General features: G+C 44.0%; 1 protein-coding gene across 7 annotated transcripts; it reads right to left on the bottom strand.

The window, feature by feature from the left end:
- Window positions 1-825: 825 nt before the first annotated feature.
- Window positions 826-17,315, bottom strand: si:dkey-33c12.4 (uncharacterized protein LOC560112 homolog). Of its 7 annotated transcripts, XM_048971570.1 has the most exons (20): window positions 17,176-17,301; window positions 17,018-17,074; window positions 15,882-15,998; window positions 12,656-12,687; window positions 12,348-12,411; window positions 10,180-10,364; window positions 9,665-9,748; window positions 9,333-9,404; window positions 8,983-9,129; window positions 8,642-8,797; window positions 8,192-8,246; window positions 8,016-8,106; window positions 7,029-7,170; window positions 5,789-5,893; window positions 5,570-5,660; window positions 5,173-5,314; window positions 4,759-4,833; window positions 4,568-4,670; window positions 3,647-3,759; window positions 826-3,028 (listed from the first exon to the last, which is right to left on the bottom strand). In XM_048971570.1, the coding sequence occupies exons 2-20, from the start codon at window positions 17,043-17,045 to the stop codon at window positions 2,905-2,907; spliced, it is 1,926 nt and encodes a 641-aa protein (XP_048827527.1). In that variant the 5' UTR covers window positions 17,046-17,074; window positions 17,176-17,301; the 3' UTR covers window positions 826-2,904. The 7 variants fall into 7 exon arrangements, with proteins under 7 accessions (XP_048827527.1, XP_048827530.1, XP_048827528.1 ...); XM_048971573.1 differs by lacking the exon at window positions 17,018-17,074 and having other exon boundaries at window positions 17,176-17,315; XM_048971571.1 differs by having other exon boundaries at window positions 4,759-4,829; window positions 5,175-5,314; window positions 17,018-17,300.
- Between the last annotated feature and the right edge of the window lie 1,326 nt (window positions 17,316-18,641).

Genomic DNA, 18,641 nt, shown 5'->3' with positions numbered 1-18,641 from the left:
CTCCTTTAGTACTTGCATTGTTTCATACATTTTTTTACATCCTCCCTTACTGTAATTTTTATCCACCTCATTTGGATATTACTGCTGCTGCACCCAGGGGTGCTGTAAAGGGGGGGGGGGGGGGGGGGGGGGTAAACGATGACGATTCTCGGGGCCCATGACTGAGAGGGGGCCCAGAGAAGCCCCCAATAAACTGTGTTGGGGGCCCTGTCAAGATTCTTTTCATGGGGCCCAAAATCCTTAGCAGCGCACCTGGCTGCACCAAACCAAAGTTATTAAGGAAATAAGGAAGTAATTATTAAGGAAGCAATCAGGTGACTGAATTTTCACTTTATCGATCCCCTTGGGGGGGGGGGGGGGAATCAATAAAGTCAAAAATCAGTCACCTGATTACTTTGAAAAAATTTATACTTGTCATGGGTATAAAGTGTTTGTGTGTAAAGTGTGTGAAAACCATAACAATAGTTTTTTCATTATTATTAGATGCCATCAACTATCTTATTAACCTCAAAACTTCCTGTTAAAATATCTCCAGAACATCATGTCCTATGTGCAGATCTTCAGGTTCCCCAGTCAGGAAAAATCTCTCATGCTAAGCCACTTACATATTTTACGGTGAAGGTCACTGACCAGCCAGAACAGGTGCAGGCAGACTAGTCAGTAGAATCATGGTTAAAAAGTGGATATAAAACTGAGAAAGCGGCATAAATTACTAGCTAGGGACTGGTGTACTCCTGCATTACTGTACAACAACTGGGCAAATCTGCCGTAGAAATAAAAAAATACCCCGTTTATTAACAAATCACGTAAACATACCAGAATGGATCCAGTTAAGAAAACCAAAACATTTTAAATTTATTTGAACGAGGGCAAACAGATCAGTTCGGTAAATGAATTTAAGAAAAACTACATTTCCAAATGAAAAACATAAGACTTTCAGCAGTTCACAAAGTACAGGTAGACTCACTAAACATTACCATTCTGTAAGGACCAGTGGATATGCATACTTAAGACTTATTGGCTACAGTGAATATTTCAAGAACCAAACCTGTATAATGACTATCAAAAAAAATCTCTGGATTGACTCAACAAAGACAAATAGAGAGACAGGTCATCTGTCAAAGCCTTCAGGAATTTCGGGTCCATTTCAACCGTAAAGGGCTTTACTTGTAGCAAGACACAATTTCACATGTTGGAACCTGACCAAACCCATCAGCACAGAACCTCAAGTCCCACTGACATCTCCACATACCTGATTCTCCACATTCATATCCCAGAGGTTCACAAATACATCTTGACTTGCATTAAATGAAATTAAGAAGTATGAGGACAGTGGCATTTGGAATAAAACGCTCCCGTAATCAAATCGCAACCAAGACGGAATAAAATTAACACATTCACTTTTTGATCCTAGTCAGACTTGAGACAAAGCGATACAAGTTAACATTAAAGGAATCTGAATGATCAATAATTCATTGTTTCAGTTTAGATGCTGTAAATAGCAGTATCAGCAAGATTCATTACATTGGCATCGCTTGGGGTTAAAATCAGGATACAAGATACTCCGGGTGGGTGGATGTGTGAAAGGTTCACCACGTTAGCTTGGGCACCTTCCTTTGTAACTTATTTTGGCACAAAAAAATGAATCTGACTGGACCACCACCTCTTCCTACAATTACATGCTTAGTGGAAGAGTTTCCACAGTGAGATCAACAGAACACTAAATGCATTGCATCACAGAAGCAGGCTCTACTTAAGTTGTGTGCAAATAGCAGGTAAAGGCTTCACTCCATAATCACTGAAGAGTCTATTTGATTCTCTGCCCACCACTAAACCAGACAGCTTCATAAAACACAGGATTTCTAAAACCTTGATACGTGAACAGTAGAGAGAGCTGTGAGCAGGCATGTTAAAGCGATACCTCAGAGCGTGAAAACATGTCAGATGAGGACTGATTGCTAAGTTTATGACTAACAGCCTTGTTATGGAGGAAACACACAAGTTGCCTTTTATTACATCATTCATTTTCATTCAGCGACTTGGCTGGCAGTCAGGGGCAGCTTCATAATTAAGGATGATCCATACTTTAAGGCACGGGTGAGAGGGACGGCAGGCAGAGTATAACACCACAAATCTTGCCTCCAGGATCTGGGCCTAAAATAGGCTCACTGTTGCGTCCCTAGTTACCATTAACTAATCCAGTGCTTCCCAATTCGACAATCCCACAAAGAGTTCACGTTTTTTTGCTTGGAGGGAGCTGGGAGGGAGCAAAAATGTGGACTGTCTGGTAGGGAGCTTGGAGGGAGCAAAAACATGGACTGAATGCGAGTCCCCGAGGACTGGACTGGGAAACACTGAACTAAACGCTGGTCTAACATGGAGAAAACACAGCAAACGCTGCAGTGAAAACCTCCCAGGGATTCGAAGGCCGATATACAGCAACAAGGAAGCAGCAGGTAAAACTGTGGATAGAAACCCAATATACTCAAACCCAAATGCCCCCGGGGGCCCTGTGGGTCCTCCCACAAACTACACACTGAACCCTGAGACGCTTCCAGAAAACATCCAGTCCTGTAGGTCTGCAGGGCTTAAAATGCGTACGCAGGTTCCTTTAGAGAGCACATCTTATAAGCAGCTAAGTAACATCAATAAATATGAAGTAATAAGACACTAAGTTTTCAGCGTTCAGCTGCTAGCAGGCATGAGATTCACCCCCTTCCCCAAAACCACACATCCGACGCGGATCAGTTCCAGATGTCGTCTTTACTCTTCCCGTAAAATCAGGTCACGTGACAAGCAGGGAAACCGCCCCCTCCTTGCAGAGCGCGCTGATACGGAGCAGCATACTCCGCAGGGCGTATGAAGAGTTCCCGGGTGGGCTTCCGTGGAGAGGCGGCCGCCGGATCAGGTGGGCACCTTGCCCTTATTCCTGTCGATGCCCTTGTGCTCTGGCACGTGCTTGAAGATGCAGTTCTTCAGATGGCAGCCTTTGCTTCTCCAAAGGAAACATTCCCCAGTAGATTTTAGCCTGCCCAGACGAATAAACACAACCGAAAACTTGCATGCGCCTTCAACAAAAAGGCCCGTTTCATAAAAATGACTTTTAGCAATGAGATTAATTGTCCGCTGCATCGTCAATAAGCGTTTAAGACTTTTAGCCATCGCTGAAGTTCAGTAACCTTTCGGTTCACGTCGCGGAAGATTAATTCGCAGGTGCAGCCACCGAATTGCTTACAGGAAAAAGTAGGACATCGGCAGGCTGCTTCCAGCTCTCAGGATGCCTTCTGGGCACAACGGGAAGTGCACTTTGGTTGTGAGCCACAGGGATTTAAGAGCCGCGGTAAATTAATCATCCAGGAGCCAGTAAGAAGGTGATCCTGGAATCTAAGTCTGCTGCATGTATGAGCTCACTGTGAGCGAATGGAGCTACAGAATAGAAGACCGCGTGTCTCTATTAACAGTACCACCGATCCATCCACCCATTCCCCAACTAACCACTCATCCTAGTCAGGGTCACATAGTTAACAGAACCAGTGGGAATACATTACGCAGGCACCCAGCTAGGTAAATCCGAGAGGCACAGGCTGATGAGTTAATAACAGGGACCGAGTCAACAACAGAGCCCACGGCCAGGACTGCTACTCACCCAGACGGAGAGAAGATATCACCCGCCGTCACTGCCGCCTTGGACCCGCCGAGGTGCGAATGGATCCGGTCAGGGTAGCGGACAGTCAGCTGGATGCCTTCCACCACCATGGCCTGCGGTTCGGGAGGGAACACACGGCACAGATTACCGGGACACTCCGGCATCAACAAACTCGCCGTGGGCAAAATGCCAAGTGACTGTGCGCTGACCCATTGACACAAATACACAGGAACCTTATTCTTGAACTTATTCTTAATCATTTTCCTCTCTCTTTATAACCCTCCCCCACCCCCAAATCACATCTGTTCTGATGCAAACACCCCCACAGATGCTCCAGGGGTGGCTTTTTGCAGCTATACAAGAGTGTGCTGAGAATGCATGGCCCTGCCCTCTACTGGAATCGCCAAAGAACAACATGACCCATACAAATGCCAAGATTAAATCGATACACTCACTGCCAAATCTCAGAATCTCAGCTGGAAGATCACACTGCATCTTCCTGTGGCTGGGAAATGCATTACCTGTGCGTCTCACACCCATGTAGGGTCACTAGGATTTATAAAGTGTAGGTGGACTGCAGTTCCGGAACGGAACCAAAGGGGGGTGGGGTCATGTTTTAACGGTCATCCCTCCATCATCTCTTCTCATTTCTCAGACTGACATCAATCACGACACGTATACTACTCGTACATCCTGACAGACTAGGGCAAACAATTAAGACCTCAGGCAAAGTGGGAGACCTGTTATGCAGGACGTCATCCCCAAAAAACCCGCTGGTGGGACAAAGGGTTATATCTGCCTCGTCGGTCATGGTCTCATTGTCCATCAGCAGTACCCATCAATCAGAGCAACTACAGCAAAAAATCTGAGATTATCCCAACAGAAAATCCTGGAGGTGCACAGAGTAGGAGAAGCACTCACGTGAAATTTCAGGATGGCCTCTTCGCAGCACTCCTTCTTGGTGTAGTTCACAAAGGCACATCGTCGTTTAGGGAGCAGCTTGACACTGTGAATTTCACCAGCTCTGCATAGAAAATGAATGCAGAAGCGCATCTAAGGAGAAACGGACTACAATTTCTTCGGCTGACGTGTCGGCACCGGCTGTTACTTACGAGCTGAACAGCCCCGTCAGCGTACTCTCAGTGATAGAAAGGCTGAGGTTTCCAACCCAGACCGGAAACAGCTCTCTGTTGGGGAGATCACGCTTTAATCGGCATTTTCGGAAAGGTTTTCCACCCAGAAGAGAAAATTCATAAGGTTGGCACTTCAATTATAAGCTCCGCCCAGCTCCATACCAGACAGTCCATACTTCTGCTCCAGAGAGGTGGGAGACACCAAAAGCATGGACTGTCTGGGGGGGGGGGTGTCCCTGAGAAACACGGATCTACATCATGACCACTGGGGGGGCGGTGTGCAGCCCAGAGGGTGAGGATGCTATGCCTGCGATTGAAAGGTTCAAATCTGGCCCCAGAGACACCCTGCTGGGCCAGGTTTAGCTCCAGCGAGGCCCCGTCAAGGGAACTTACACCTGCCCCTGACCCTTGAAAGATGCCACCTTGACCGCGCTGTTAGCTTTGGCGACGGCTACATTCTTGGGGAGGGGCGATGCCTTCTTCCTCTCATTCACCACCCAATCCTCTTCAACGGGCTGGCAGGTCTTAATAACGTCTGTAAAACCAGGGGTCGCTTTAAGATCTCAGCTAAAGGCTGAAGACATGGGCAAAAAGCATGTCTCACATGTGAACACAAACTCAGTCCCTCAACATAAGAACAGTTACTGGACGATCATCACCTCTCCGCATTACCGGGACAAGTGACTGGAAGATGGACAAACGGACAAAGATTTTCTCTTTTTCCAGATGTACATGTATTCCTATTAAATGACATGCAGTGCGCCGTTCCTCGAACCTCCAGTATACCTACCAGGAATGCTGGAAAGCACTTCAAGGGCCTTCTCCACGGTGCCATGGATTATCAGGGCGTTGGTGCTCTGCTCTCGGGAGAAGCCCATCTCCTGTGAGGAGGGAAGCAGCTGTCAGGCCATTGATAAGCCAGAACCTACGAAATGATTTCTGGAAATGGCATCATACCATTTACCTCATATGACTGTACCTATATACCATGAATTTAACTAAAAATTACCATAAGCTGCATTATCTGCACTTTCATCAGTTCCTGGGCAGCGTCGCTACTACTGCTGTCCTGTTTCAACACTTCCTTGAACACGAGCAGAGCCTCGCCGTACCTCTGCAAGGGAGACAGGAAGCCAAGAGAGAGATACGATCTTGTTACGCACGAACGAACTAATCAAAACATACATATACTCATACCGGGAAGGTGACTGATGTGACGCATGACTGACGTGGTTGATTTACCAATATGAAAAGCTGTTAGAAGCACATATAGGGTACTTAGGCGAGAATGCTGTAAAACAACCGAGACTGTCAAACAGTCTGCTGACCGGGGTGCAGAAAAGGGGAGGTGGTAAAGCCGAGAGAGAGACAAGACGGATTCCGAGTGATGGCATTCCGGGTTCGAGGCAGAAGTTAAAGGATCCGGTCCTTTGAAGAAACCGAGAAGCATTGCAAAGTACGTTTAGAGCAGTCCGGAGGTCACTAGAAGAGCACGTTGACCTGGGAAAGTACCAAAATACTTGCTAGGGGGAAAAAGCCATGCTAAGAAGGCGAAACCAGTTTTGACCAATCAAAGTATAATATATGGATGCTACGTGTCTGTAAAATGTATATAACCTGTAATCGTTTGCCAAGGAGTGGAGCCAACAAGGGAAATCTTAGGTGTGAACCCACCCTGCACAAAGTGGATAAGCTATTCTAGCGCTGACATAAACTCCTCCCACCTGTCTGATTATTAACCCGTTGAGACTGAGTCAAGGCCTAATTGGGGGGGTCATTTCATGAGCCCATACGCCTTGAATTTAACTATCCGACTTTGTTTTCTCAATTTCCGCTATAATTATTTTATTTTTTTGCTCAGCCGTCAGTTGTGTTCTCTCCAGGACAGGGTGTGGCAGTGACTTCATCCACTGACCGATTTTTGTTTGTTTTTAGGGTGCTGTCTCAGGGCACTGTGGGTGGTTTATATTCTATGTTAACATTTGTTCAAATTCTTCTTCCATTATCTACGAATAAAAATTTGTTTAAAAAAAAAAAAAAAAAAAAAAAAAAAGTCAGGATCGGATACTTCTTCCATCATAAGACTTACCACTGTTTATCTTACCGTTGAAGACTTCAAGTTGTCAATAGAATGATTAAGGCAACTTTTGTGGTACATCCAGATAACAAATACCGTTAAACCCCAAACCCCATCCCTACTCTTGCCAGTTATCTACAGGCAAAGAGCTTGTCTGTGGAGATCAGGTTACCTTGAGCCCAGTGAGGGCCCTCCCCTTCCTGTAGAGGCCTTTTATCCAGTTCGGGTTCATGGTGAGCGAGATCTCGGCGTCTGTGAGAGACTTCTCATACTGCTGCATCTTCTCATAGCAGAAGGAGCGGTTCCCGAACAGCCTGGGACACATGGACAAAGAGACTAACTAAAGCTCGTGGAAGAGTCTGACCTGACATGAAACACAACCAGCCTATCCTCGAGCTCAGTGTTTCCCAATCTGGTACTCAGGGACCCACAGACAGTCAACATTTTTGCTCCCTCCCAGCTCCAGAGCAAAAATCAAGACCGTCTGGCAGGGAACTGCGATGGAGCAAAAACATGGACCGTCTGTCGGTCGAGGATCAGACTAGGAAACACGGCTCTAGTACCATTAAACGTTTGACAGGTTTAGAAGATGTATTAAAAACAAAAAAAGCGCTTTGTTCTTTAAACAAAGGAACCAGCTCATTCAAGTGTACTAGAAAGGCATTTTCTGCCAAAGAGTCACCAGGGAAAATGCACATCTATATGTAGATATCTGAAATGCTTGGGCATGTGAGATCTTTGAGACAAACCACAAGTGGCCGATGTTGGCAAATACAAGTTCCTTCTCCATAACCGCTTCTTAAGAGCCTCTCACACAGACATCGCCAAGTCACATGAGAAAAGCAACTTCAGCCGAACTCCCCTCAGCAGAGCCATACCAGTTATGTTTGGTGCTCAACACTGGGGGTCCTGGTCACAATGAGCCTCATGTCTGAACTGCTCAAATCATAATGCAGACACTCAATGGATACTCCACAGGCCACTAATAAAAACTCATGAATGTCCTTCAACCAAAGCTTTCTACTTGTCGCATGTAGTTATATAATGAATTCAGAGTGTACACAGTGACTCAGTGTTCTTTATGACTTATGCAACACTTACATGCAAGTTTTATGGTGACGCGAACTAGGGTTATATAACTTGGCGGGCACCTCCTTACCGAAACTCCTTGGGGTTAAATTTGATGGCATCTGTAAAATACTTCACTGCCTGGACATAGTCTCCGATGCTGGCCAAGGAGTTTGCCACGTCTGAGAAAGGGAGACAGTAAATGAGCTTTTCTGCCTTCCCAACTTCAGCCCCAGCAAACCAACACGCTGCAGTTTGGACGCTCACTGGCTAGCTGCATGCTCTTTGTGATCATGTCCTCTGTGTCGGACGGCAGCTCATTCTGCAGAGAGAGTCAACAAAGATCTCCTGTGAGTATCCCGGAAAAAGGGCTGGCCCCTACACCCGATGCTGTTAGAATCCGTATGTTACACATTGATTAACATCTTCAGTACTTTGTCGATCCACCAGACCATACAATTACAGCTTTACCACAGAGTTACTGAATAGAGAGGAGGAAATGTTCAGTCCAGAAAGTACAAATCGAGACCAAGATTCCGTTTCAACCGGCCAGTTGAGCATGGAGTTGAAAGAAAACCTTGGTGTGGATTCGTACCATCTTGGCCTGAACGTAATAACTGAATGAATAACCGTCACCATGCCGACCATTAAAACTAAAACGATGCTGCCGACAGAGACAGAGAAGCGGCGTCAGGTTTGCAGTTGCTTTATCGTTACCTGTGAAGCCCCATGACTCTGCCGCTCCTGTGACTCTTTCCGTGGGTTTGAGGCAGTCATCTTCTTTTCCCTTTTCTCGGGTTTAGGCTTGAGGTCGATTTTACGCTGTACTATAGAAGCCGCTTTCGACACAAAGGTGCTGGTCATATCCAGTTCCTGGTCAGGTAAAAAAAAAAATAAAAAATTTCAACGTTCACTCAGGATACATTATTCTAGTGACCATAAAAAAAAAAACTTGCCAATGCCATGACATATTTTACGTTACTCGTATTCTACTTATACTTCAAATAGCAACAGCCAAATCAGGCTGATAGAGGGGAGAGCCACAGAGTATTCCGTACCTCCAAGTCACTACCGTCCCCTTCCTCGTTATCCACCTCGTTAGCTACATCTTCGGCCTGTGCGGGTACTGATAAATCACCACGACACTGTTCATCAGGCGGACTACCTTCAGGTTTACTCTGTGCGGCGTCTGCTTTAGAGGACTCCTGGCGAAACGGAAAAAACCAGCAATGAGGCGGAGAAGGCGAGCACCCAACACGAAAATTATCTAGAAATGTTCCGCGATAAGATCCCTCCTAGCAACAGGTGGCCCTCCTCAAATGGTATTTACCCACCAATCCTGCAGATTAACCTTTAATGTACACAGACATTTAATGCAAATATTTCTAACTACAAAGCCACCGCTTACCTCTGCATCTGTACTCATAACATCTTTTTCGCTGTCCTTTAACTTTTCGATTCTTTTCCGTTCTTTTTGCCTCTATTTGGGTAGAGCATACGCACAATATCAAATATTCAGTACGATACAGTTTAAAGGACAAAAAAAAAAAAAAACTCAACCTATAAACATCTAATTTACCAAGAAAAAAAATCAAGTCAGGTAAACAAATTGTTTTCGTAAAAAGTAAATGTGTATGTGCAGTTCACTTTTAGAGACTATGTGAAAGGCAGTCATGCGATTAACCGCACGACATGGCAACTCAATAGCACCCCCTTCCTTCCTTTCATAGCGCTGCTCACCATTTTCTTTAGCCTCTTCTTCTCTGCCTTGTCCTTACACTTCTGCTCCTCGTCCGCCAGTTCTTTGGCTATTCTGTCAGCCTCCTGGGAGAGCAGAAAAAGGCCTGTTTTCCCATACCGGGCAAGGTCTTAAATCTCTCCCTCGGCTCGGATCGCATCTAACAAGGCTAACACAGTTAGCAAAGTACAAAGTATGCTGGACAGCCTGTCACCGTGTCGACCGACTGCAAGGTCAGCCTGAAAAAGCACTAATTTTTTCCCCCCACTGCACCCATTTATAAAACATTCCTCTAAAACATAAGTATTTTTTGTACAATAAACAAAACACACAGCCACAAGGAAATATTTTGGACAAATTACGTTTAAAAAGCATTTAATACAGTATAGTTATCAATCCACATCACGTGTAACATTTGCTGAACGTTATCTGTGGTACAAAGACAAACATTTCAATGAAAACGCCAAACGGAGGGTTTGATGAATGCCACACACACACAGTGGGTTGGGGGTCAAACCTCCTTTGCGCTTTCCCTCGCTGCCACATTTAACCCCCGCTGAAACAGACGGGATTGGCTCGGGGCAGTTTGCTTCAACCCCTCACGATCTAGAAAGTTTTTGTTGAACCCACAGTAGGGCTTCCCACTGTCGTCTTCGTCGCTCTCTGTAAAACAATCTTCCAGATAATATTCCGTGTTCATATCTAAAAATACAACAGGGGGACATGCTTTAATGACCTTATCATCTGTATCAAGATTTTGTGGTATTTTAGCAATATGTGGGTCCAGATTAATTATGAACATTTGTACATAGTAGCGATGGCACAATATTTTACTTGGTTCGATCTCAAAACCAATACTAAAACTTTAAGTGTCTGTTGACACCCATCCGATATTTCTTCCCTACGAAGTATTAAATGAGATATTTGTATCAATACATTTCAATTAACATCGCAAACTATGTGCATTTAGTGCCCTCAACAGTTTGTCTGTCTCCTGTGCTCCCCTCAACAATGTAATAGTCTATCCAGGCTGCATCCAGCCTTATGTGTATGTGACCCAGCCTAACTGCACTGCACACAGCCTGCGTATGTGACCCAGCCTAACTGCACTGCACACAGCCTGCGTATGTGACCCAGCCTAACTGCACTGCACACAGCCTGCGTATGTGACCCAGCCTAACTGCACTGCACACAGCCTGCGTATGTGACCCAGCCTAACTGCACTGCACACAGCCTGCGTATGTGACCCAGCCTAACTGCACTGCACACAGCCTGCGTATGTGACCCAGCCTAACTGCACTGCACACAGCCTGCGTATGTGACCCAGCCTAACTGCACTGCACACAGCCTGCGTATGTGACCCAGCCTAACTGCACTGCACACAGCCTGCATATGTGACCCAGCCTAACTGCACTGCACACAGCCTGCGTATGTGACCCAGCCTAACTGCACTGCACACAGCCTGCGTATGTGACCCAGCCTAACTGCACTGCACACAGCCTGCGTATGTGACCCAGCCTAACTGCACTGCACACAGCCTGCGTATGTGACCCAGCCTAACTGCACTGCACACAGCCTGCGTATGTGACCCAGCCTAACTGCACTGCACACAGCCTGCGTATGTGACCCAGCCTAACTGCACTGCATACAGCCTATGCATGTGACCCAGCCTAACTGCACTGCATACAGCCTGTGTACGTGACCCAGCCTAACTGCACTGCATACAGCCTGTGTACGTGACCCAGCCTAACTGCACTGCATACAGCCTGTGTACGTGACCCAGCCTAACTGCACTGCATACAGCCTGTGTACGTGACCCAGCCTAACTGCACTGCACACAGCCTGTGTACGTGACCCAGCGTAACTGCAATGCACACAGCCTACCTGTGTACATGGCTCAGCTTAACTGTACCGCACACAGATTACTCATTTTCGCAAATCTGTCGAATTTAGGGGGTTTGTTACTGGAAGTGAGTCTCTCCCAGTACATGACCTCAGCCCTCCATGATAAAGGAACAGGTGTCATGAACTCCCAACTGACATCGATGTCATGAATAAAGGGGATGAAGCCCCCCCTTCTCAAACACGCTAATTTGTTATGGTTTCGCATTCACACTGTAGGTGTGTCGCAAAGTTACCGTTATGGTTACGATGTCGCCAGGGGATACATTGATGGGTAGACTTCACCGTTTCGCTCCCATTCCCACACAACATCATAACAGTAAATCAGCGATATACAAGCGTCTCACTTCTATTTACGGTATATCGTGCTAAGGCTACAAGCATGTTCGTGATTTTTCAGGCTGGGCCTGTCGCTGATGGAAAAATCAGACTGGTTTCTTACTCCCCCCTGAGTAAGATGTTTTTTTTTTTTGCCGGTATGAGTATAATACCAATGGTGAGTATAGGATCAGGGTCATCTCTAATTCCCAATACCTGAGGATCCACCACCAACGCTGGCAGTGGTTTGACGGTCTGCAGACGCAGATTTCGTCAAGCTTTCTCGCTATTCAGCTCGCAGCAATTAAGCATTCAGTCGCTCATTCAGTGACTAGTTAAATGATTCAGCTCTGAGGGGTGACATTAGGAGATCAAACACCAAAAAGCAGCCAAAGAGAATGTGTCTGTGACAATATCATGCTATTAGCAACAGGTAAACATCCCCCCCCACCCCTCCACCCTTACCAAAAAAGGTAGCAGGAGCAGGATTCATGAAGTATGGGCTTTGAATAAGCATTCCATAATCATTCTATAGAGGGAGAGAGCAGAAAAATTAGTCATCGGGCGTTGCCAGCATAATTAAATCTAATGCAAATAAGCACCTTCATTTTCAAATGTCATGTGTAATCAAGAATCACAAAATATCCAGCACTGTCTAGATTATATTGTACTACGGCCTGCGAAAAATCTGAATAACTCAAATATAGAGACAAATATAGAGACAACTGAAAGAAAAATACAAGACGTGAATTTGTTAAGATTGAAATACTTACTAAAAATGGATGTAAGCGAGGATGATTCATGCCTACAGCATAGGAGAGAAAAGAAATCATTCAGGAGATGGAAAAGTGACCGACTTCTCAGGAAGCCAGCAGAAGGAAATGGGAAACCGAAACTTAACTCACCCATGCTCTGTAAATACCAGCCAGATGAAAGCGCTATACATTTGTTTTGTTCATGACTCATGTTTCATTTGGTTTCACTGAATGAGCCTGAGAAGGCAAACCAGATCACCTTGCTGCGGTGAACCACCCTTGCACTGCCAACACCAGAATTCCTGGTGAAAGGGTGCAATGCCAGTGATTTCATCACATTTTGGAGTAGTCCTACCTACTATCTGGAGTAGTATTATCTACTACGTACCAGTGAAACAGTCAGACGTGCCAAACTCTCTCTGGGTATGACATACGTATTATATGCAGTGTATTCACTGCAGAATATGTCCTTTCTAAGTTAAGCAACACTTGTTAATTTGCTGAGTCAAGTTATTAGTTATCTTTGCACCGATTTAACTTTGTGCCACTGATTGAATTCCAATTCACAAACAGGACACCGTTTACTCACACCAATGTGGTACTGCATAATCAGACTGACACGTTTAGAGAGACCTCAGATCCACGTCATCACGCAAGAAAACAGAAGTGCACAGTCATACGTGGGACATAATCTCAAGGCAACAGAAGCTGTTCTATCTTAGCTCTGACAAGGGCTGTGTGATATTGCAAACAATTTACAATGTGACATTTGAAATATTTGCGATATTACAATATTTATGAAACAGTAGCAACTGTGAAGTTGTGCCGAGACAACGCAGTGATGACAAATCACTTGATTTTGCTCAATATCATCTCTATGGAACCTGAAACATTTCCATGCAGCAGCAGACAAATTCTATTCAATTGTATTTATATGGTGCATTTTCACGGCATTGCATTGTCTCAAAGTGCTTTACACTATCTTTGCCCAAAGCAGCCAGTGAGCAAGCCAGAGGTGACAGAGGCACGGGAAAATTCCCTCATAGGAAGAGAGCTTGGGAGAAACTAGACTCTAAAAGGAAGCCCGTCGTCCAGGCCGGCAGAGGAAGTCAAATGAAAGATGGCAAAAGATTCTAAGGTCTTTAAGGTTTTAACATTTTTTTGTAACTAGGCCTTGTTCACTTTACTCTTCGTCAATGAAGTATGTAACGTTTCTCACAAACACACCATACGGTATCTGAGTGATTTAAACAGCGAAGACACAAAACATTAATTGGCTCCTGGCTCAGAGAGCACATGCAGAACTCATGTAAAAGCAGTGATGACCAACTATATTCTGATTCTGTAAAATATAATGGATCAGGGCTTGAATTTCAACGTGGGATTGCGGGTATCATGCGGAATTCCATTGATTTCTGCAAGTCGATCGCTCACAATGCGGGAATTTCTCACGCACGTTCACGGCAACGTCTAATAATGTTCAGCCATGTTTTGCGTCAGTAGACAATGCACACTCGCTCTCTCTATGAATCTGTAGGCATGCAAACATAGACCGTTGTTATTAAGCGGAAAGGGATGAAGCAGAGGAGACTCTACAGGGAAAGAATAAAGAATGGAGACAAGACGGAAGAGGGAGTCCCCAAAAGAAAGACTAAAGGTGACAATACAAAGGACAACTTCCTCAGCAATGTTGTCTGGCAGTTGTCAACCAGGTGAGACAAATGGCATTTCATCTGGACCTGGATGATTGCAAAAAAACTGCATAAAGTTGATGAAAGTATTTCAATTGCAAATTTGTTGCTCGTCATCAACAGGAAAGTGTCCAAGCGACATTCGTCAGCAACAATCCCAGGCAACACTGCTCAAAAGGCTGCCCCACGTATCGTGACCCTAACAATGCTGATGCAGCTCAAAGAGACGACCAGTAAGAGAGAACGAGAAAGACGACAAATTATAATAATGTACATAACTCATAGAATCCCTTAAATCGGAGAATAGAGTGACAAAATGCAATCAGATATGAAAAGGACAAAGTAAGATTTATGCTTAAGTAGTATCCGCACTCCCCATGTTATATAAATCCCCCTCATGCGAACCATTTAACGTGCGAATCCCCCTCTATTTGGAAAAATGAATTTCAGGCCCTGTACTAGATAATCCTGAAAAAGAACAATCATTAAAAGTGCAAAGCTTGCTAAGCGCCGTTTCCTGAGTAAAAATATTTTAGCATAACTTACTGTTGGCCTCAACCCAGCTATTATGATCCTTGCGATGCGGTAACTATATGCATAACATGCAATGTCAATATTAACACTGCACATTGAGAGGCTCCAATTCTGACAAGCTTATCTAGGGGCACAGTTATCCCAAGTCCTGTGACAGCAATATGAGATGGATGCACACCAATTCACCGACCAAACCAATCAAAGAGCCACTAGAGGCACAACATTATTTATATGTGAGACTTCCATTTTTAGATGCATGCTTAATTATACAACATTTTTCAAAGCAAATTGGTGACATCAACTCCCAACATTGTCAGTCTGAGTGAGTTTGAAGAAAAAGCAATCCTGACGAGGACTGAGCGATACAGCAAAATATGCGATCATTGATAATTATCACAGTATAATTCAAGACTCATTATTTTCAACAACAAGAATAATAATAATTCGATATTTCTTTACTTTGAAGCTAAATTCATTCTTAGAATTCCTTTAGGGTTCCCCTAAAACAAAACATGAAAAAGGTGACGTACTGAACGGCCTGTAAAGCGAAATCTAAATCTAAACGAATACGGAGCACATTTAAAAATTGTAACACTAATTGCTGGTGGCTGTGACTAAGTGCTTGCATTCTGGATGGTTCTATTGCACAGCGATGTTTCAAGCGGTGAAATAACTTCGTAGCATTTCCACTTTTCGGTTGGCACAAGTTTTCAACAAAGCTTACAATAAACAGCACCAGTCTTTTGTATGTGGCAGGCTTCTTCAGACTGCGGTACAGTCCCACCGCTGACATCTTCCTACCTGGTTTATCCACATCATTTTTAAAAAGATGTTGCGTTTCCTGACCCCAACACTGAAGTTTCCTCCGAGGGAGAACTCCTGTCTCCCATGACTCACGTGTATTACCAGAATTCTCTATACTTTACTACTGTACAGATTTCTCGTGGACTGAGTTTTACTGTTGCTTCCTTTTGCATTTCGCTGGATGACCCGTATTGGACGAGCTGCTTTGCACTTACCTGCTCTACTGCTGAGCTGCCCTGCTATTCTGACTGTGTCGTCTGTCGTCGTTTGTTCGATAAATCCCCCATTTGTGTTTTTACGTCTTTGACTGTAGTTGTGCTCCATTGCCGGCCCTAACAAGCAGTCACAAAGACAGTGACATCATTTCAAATCGATCTTTAAAGGAGCGTTTGGCATATCGATAGAGCAAAATTATGCCGTGATAATTACTGTTATATCGCCCAGTCCTAATGCTAATTTAAACCAGTAGATGCACCCATCTATACATAAACCCAGTTAACACAGTGCCAATACACAGACATCATGAATTATTACTGAAGAGGGAACAAGAGATACTTAGTCATAACATTTGACCTCATTTCTCAAAATTTACCAGCATGAAGCTTTCTAGACGAAATAATTATACTCTTAATTATAATAAAAATCACCTCGAAAGCAGTTGTTATACATCAATAGGATGCAGGTAGAATTGTTGGATTTAGTCTGATTATAAAGTTCCATTCAATAACAAATATTTTATAATTAAGTACCTTCAAAGTCCTTTGTGCTTTAACTGAGTACTTGGGACACAGAGGGATAATTAACATCGAAGCGGGGCAGGGCGTGTGAGACAGGAGCGTTTTTCAGACACATGGCCTTTGCTGGGGGGCTTCCTTCCTTCACGATTGTTGTAACGACGGTAACGAGTCACGCTAAAAGCATCGTTCACCTTTTATCTTGTTATTTTAGCTATTTATTTTTTAACTGATGATGCAAGTGTGTTAAATCTGGTTATCATCTCACATCTGTTCTCTCGTGGCTAAGGCTAACGCAACACAGACACAACCGGACGTAACTCAGCAAGTCAGAACACTTCCCACTAAACATAACCACATTATAACTATACCCTGGTTTCCGAACACACACCACCAAGCGAAATGAAAACGCAGCAAAAACTAACCGGTTATGTCACAGTTAAAGGCAACAGGCCCAGTTAAACCAGAATGTTTTACTAAGAACCTTAACGCTGGCTGAATTAAGTCAAAGCATTTTTAGAAGTACTATATTCCGCGACATACCGAAACTAGACAACATCACACCGGATATTGTTCATTTTTCATTAAAATTACGTTAAAAATAGGGTTATCCTTACCCGGTCCGAAATTTCCTCTGTAAGACATGTCGGCCTTTTGTGAAATAAAACTTGTTTCTTTTAAACACAAATTGAATTATTGAATTAAACACAAAAAGAGTGGCGCGTTTTAATTAAAATAAACCCGTTGGGTTCTTTTAAGTTTAGAATTAGCTTACTGTAGCCACTTTTTGCTTTTCTTTTTCCCCCTCTTCGTCTAGTTCTGACGGCGCATGCTCAAACGGCCAAGACTGATGTGCGCGTGCTCAGCTGGAAGTTACGGGAAGCGCGTGGCGAATGAACCCGAAAGTTTTGGTGCAAGCACCGCTGGTTGCCGTTGCTCTGAATGTATTATAACAGAAACAAAATGGTACACTGGGATAGTGTGCTTTTGGGACTTGAACCCAGTGATTATATAGTTGGATCTTGTGGCTATTTAATATTAATTGCATCACAAGAAACTAGTTAAACCATTCGACCGCTAGCTTTAAAAACTTAAATAAATGAAGACTTTCACGCTGTAATTTTCGATTAGTTTTATTCAAACTTTTGTTGATTATTTTGAAAAACATCTCAGTTTTGCAATAAAGATTATTATTCCAAAAAGAAGACATGAAAAGACACTAAATACCCAACTAATTACGTGTAGGCGGGCGATCTACTCAGTCTGTTATTGCTGAATTTCCAAAATTCCGAAGCTTAAGATTTTTTAAAAGTATTTTTATTGCATAGCCAGCGATAAGTGGTAGTATCGCATTTCATTAGAACAAATCTGGAAGTTTCTCATTTCAAGAAAAGGAAATGAAAATTTCACCTTGAACAGAGATCATAAGTATGTGGCTGTTGAGGTTAGGACAGCAAACCCCAGTCGCTCAAGGGGACTTCCTAAATACAATGTAAATGTAGGATACGCAATTTTATGAATCCCTGATTGCAGTCCTAGTGGCACATTTCTGCTTAATGTGGATTTTATAGTCACTTCAAATAATTATAGTTTTCTTGAAACTGTACATAGTACACAGCTTTTTTGTTGGATTGGGAGACTGCTGCCGCTATATAACAGATGAGAAATGCTGAGTAAGGGCAAATTTCCATGCATTCATCCATTTTCTGTAACAGCTTGTCCTATTCAGGGTTGAGGGAGGTCTGGAGCCTGTCCTGGAGGCTACAGGCACAAGGCAGTGAATAACTCAGAATGGGACACCGGCCCATCGCAGGACACCCTCACACACCATTCACTCACACATGCACACCTATGGGCAATTTAGCAACTCCAATTAGCCTCAGCATGTTTTCAGACTGTGGGGGGAAACCGCAGTACCCGAAGGAAACGGCACAACAACATGAGTAAAATGGGCAAACTCTTCACACATGGAGGCATGGCGGAGATTTGAACCCAATTCCCAGAGGTGTGAGGTGACAGTGCCAACCACCACCAAGGGCAAATCTGTGCGATTAAAATATGCAATTGCTAATTCAATTTAAAATACCACAGTAGGTTTGGCTGAGATAATGCCATGGTGTTCCACTGTCTCTGTCCAGTAATGACTTCAAGGACATTTCCCCCATTAGCCATTACAATGTAATAAGCAGTGAGAAAATGGATTTATGGAAAGCAGGACTGATCTGCCAATTAAATGTTGAG

The sequence above is a fragment of the Brienomyrus brachyistius genome, chromosome 12 (genome assembly GCF_023856365.1).
Source record: "Brienomyrus brachyistius isolate T26 chromosome 12, BBRACH_0.4, whole genome shotgun sequence".
Lineage (NCBI taxonomy): Eukaryota > Metazoa > Chordata > Actinopteri > Osteoglossiformes > Mormyridae > Brienomyrus > Brienomyrus brachyistius.
Note: the sequence above shows the minus strand (reverse complement) of the source record. Positions and strands in the feature narration are given on the sequence as shown.

Bases quoted from the DNA above. Each gene is read 5' to 3' on its own strand.
- si:dkey-33c12.4 (XM_048971570.1), bottom strand. From the start codon at position 17,045: ATGTCTTACAGAGGAAATTTCGGACCGG. The intron at 9,130-9,332 runs GTAAGCGGTGGC...CCGTTTCGCCAG, and splicing joins TTATGAGTACAGATGCAGAG to GAGTCCTCTAAAGCAGACGC. The intron at 8,107-8,191 runs GTGAGCGTCCAA...TCCCTTTCTCAG, and splicing joins AAAGAGCATGCAGCTAGCCA to ACGTGGCAAACTCCTTGGCC.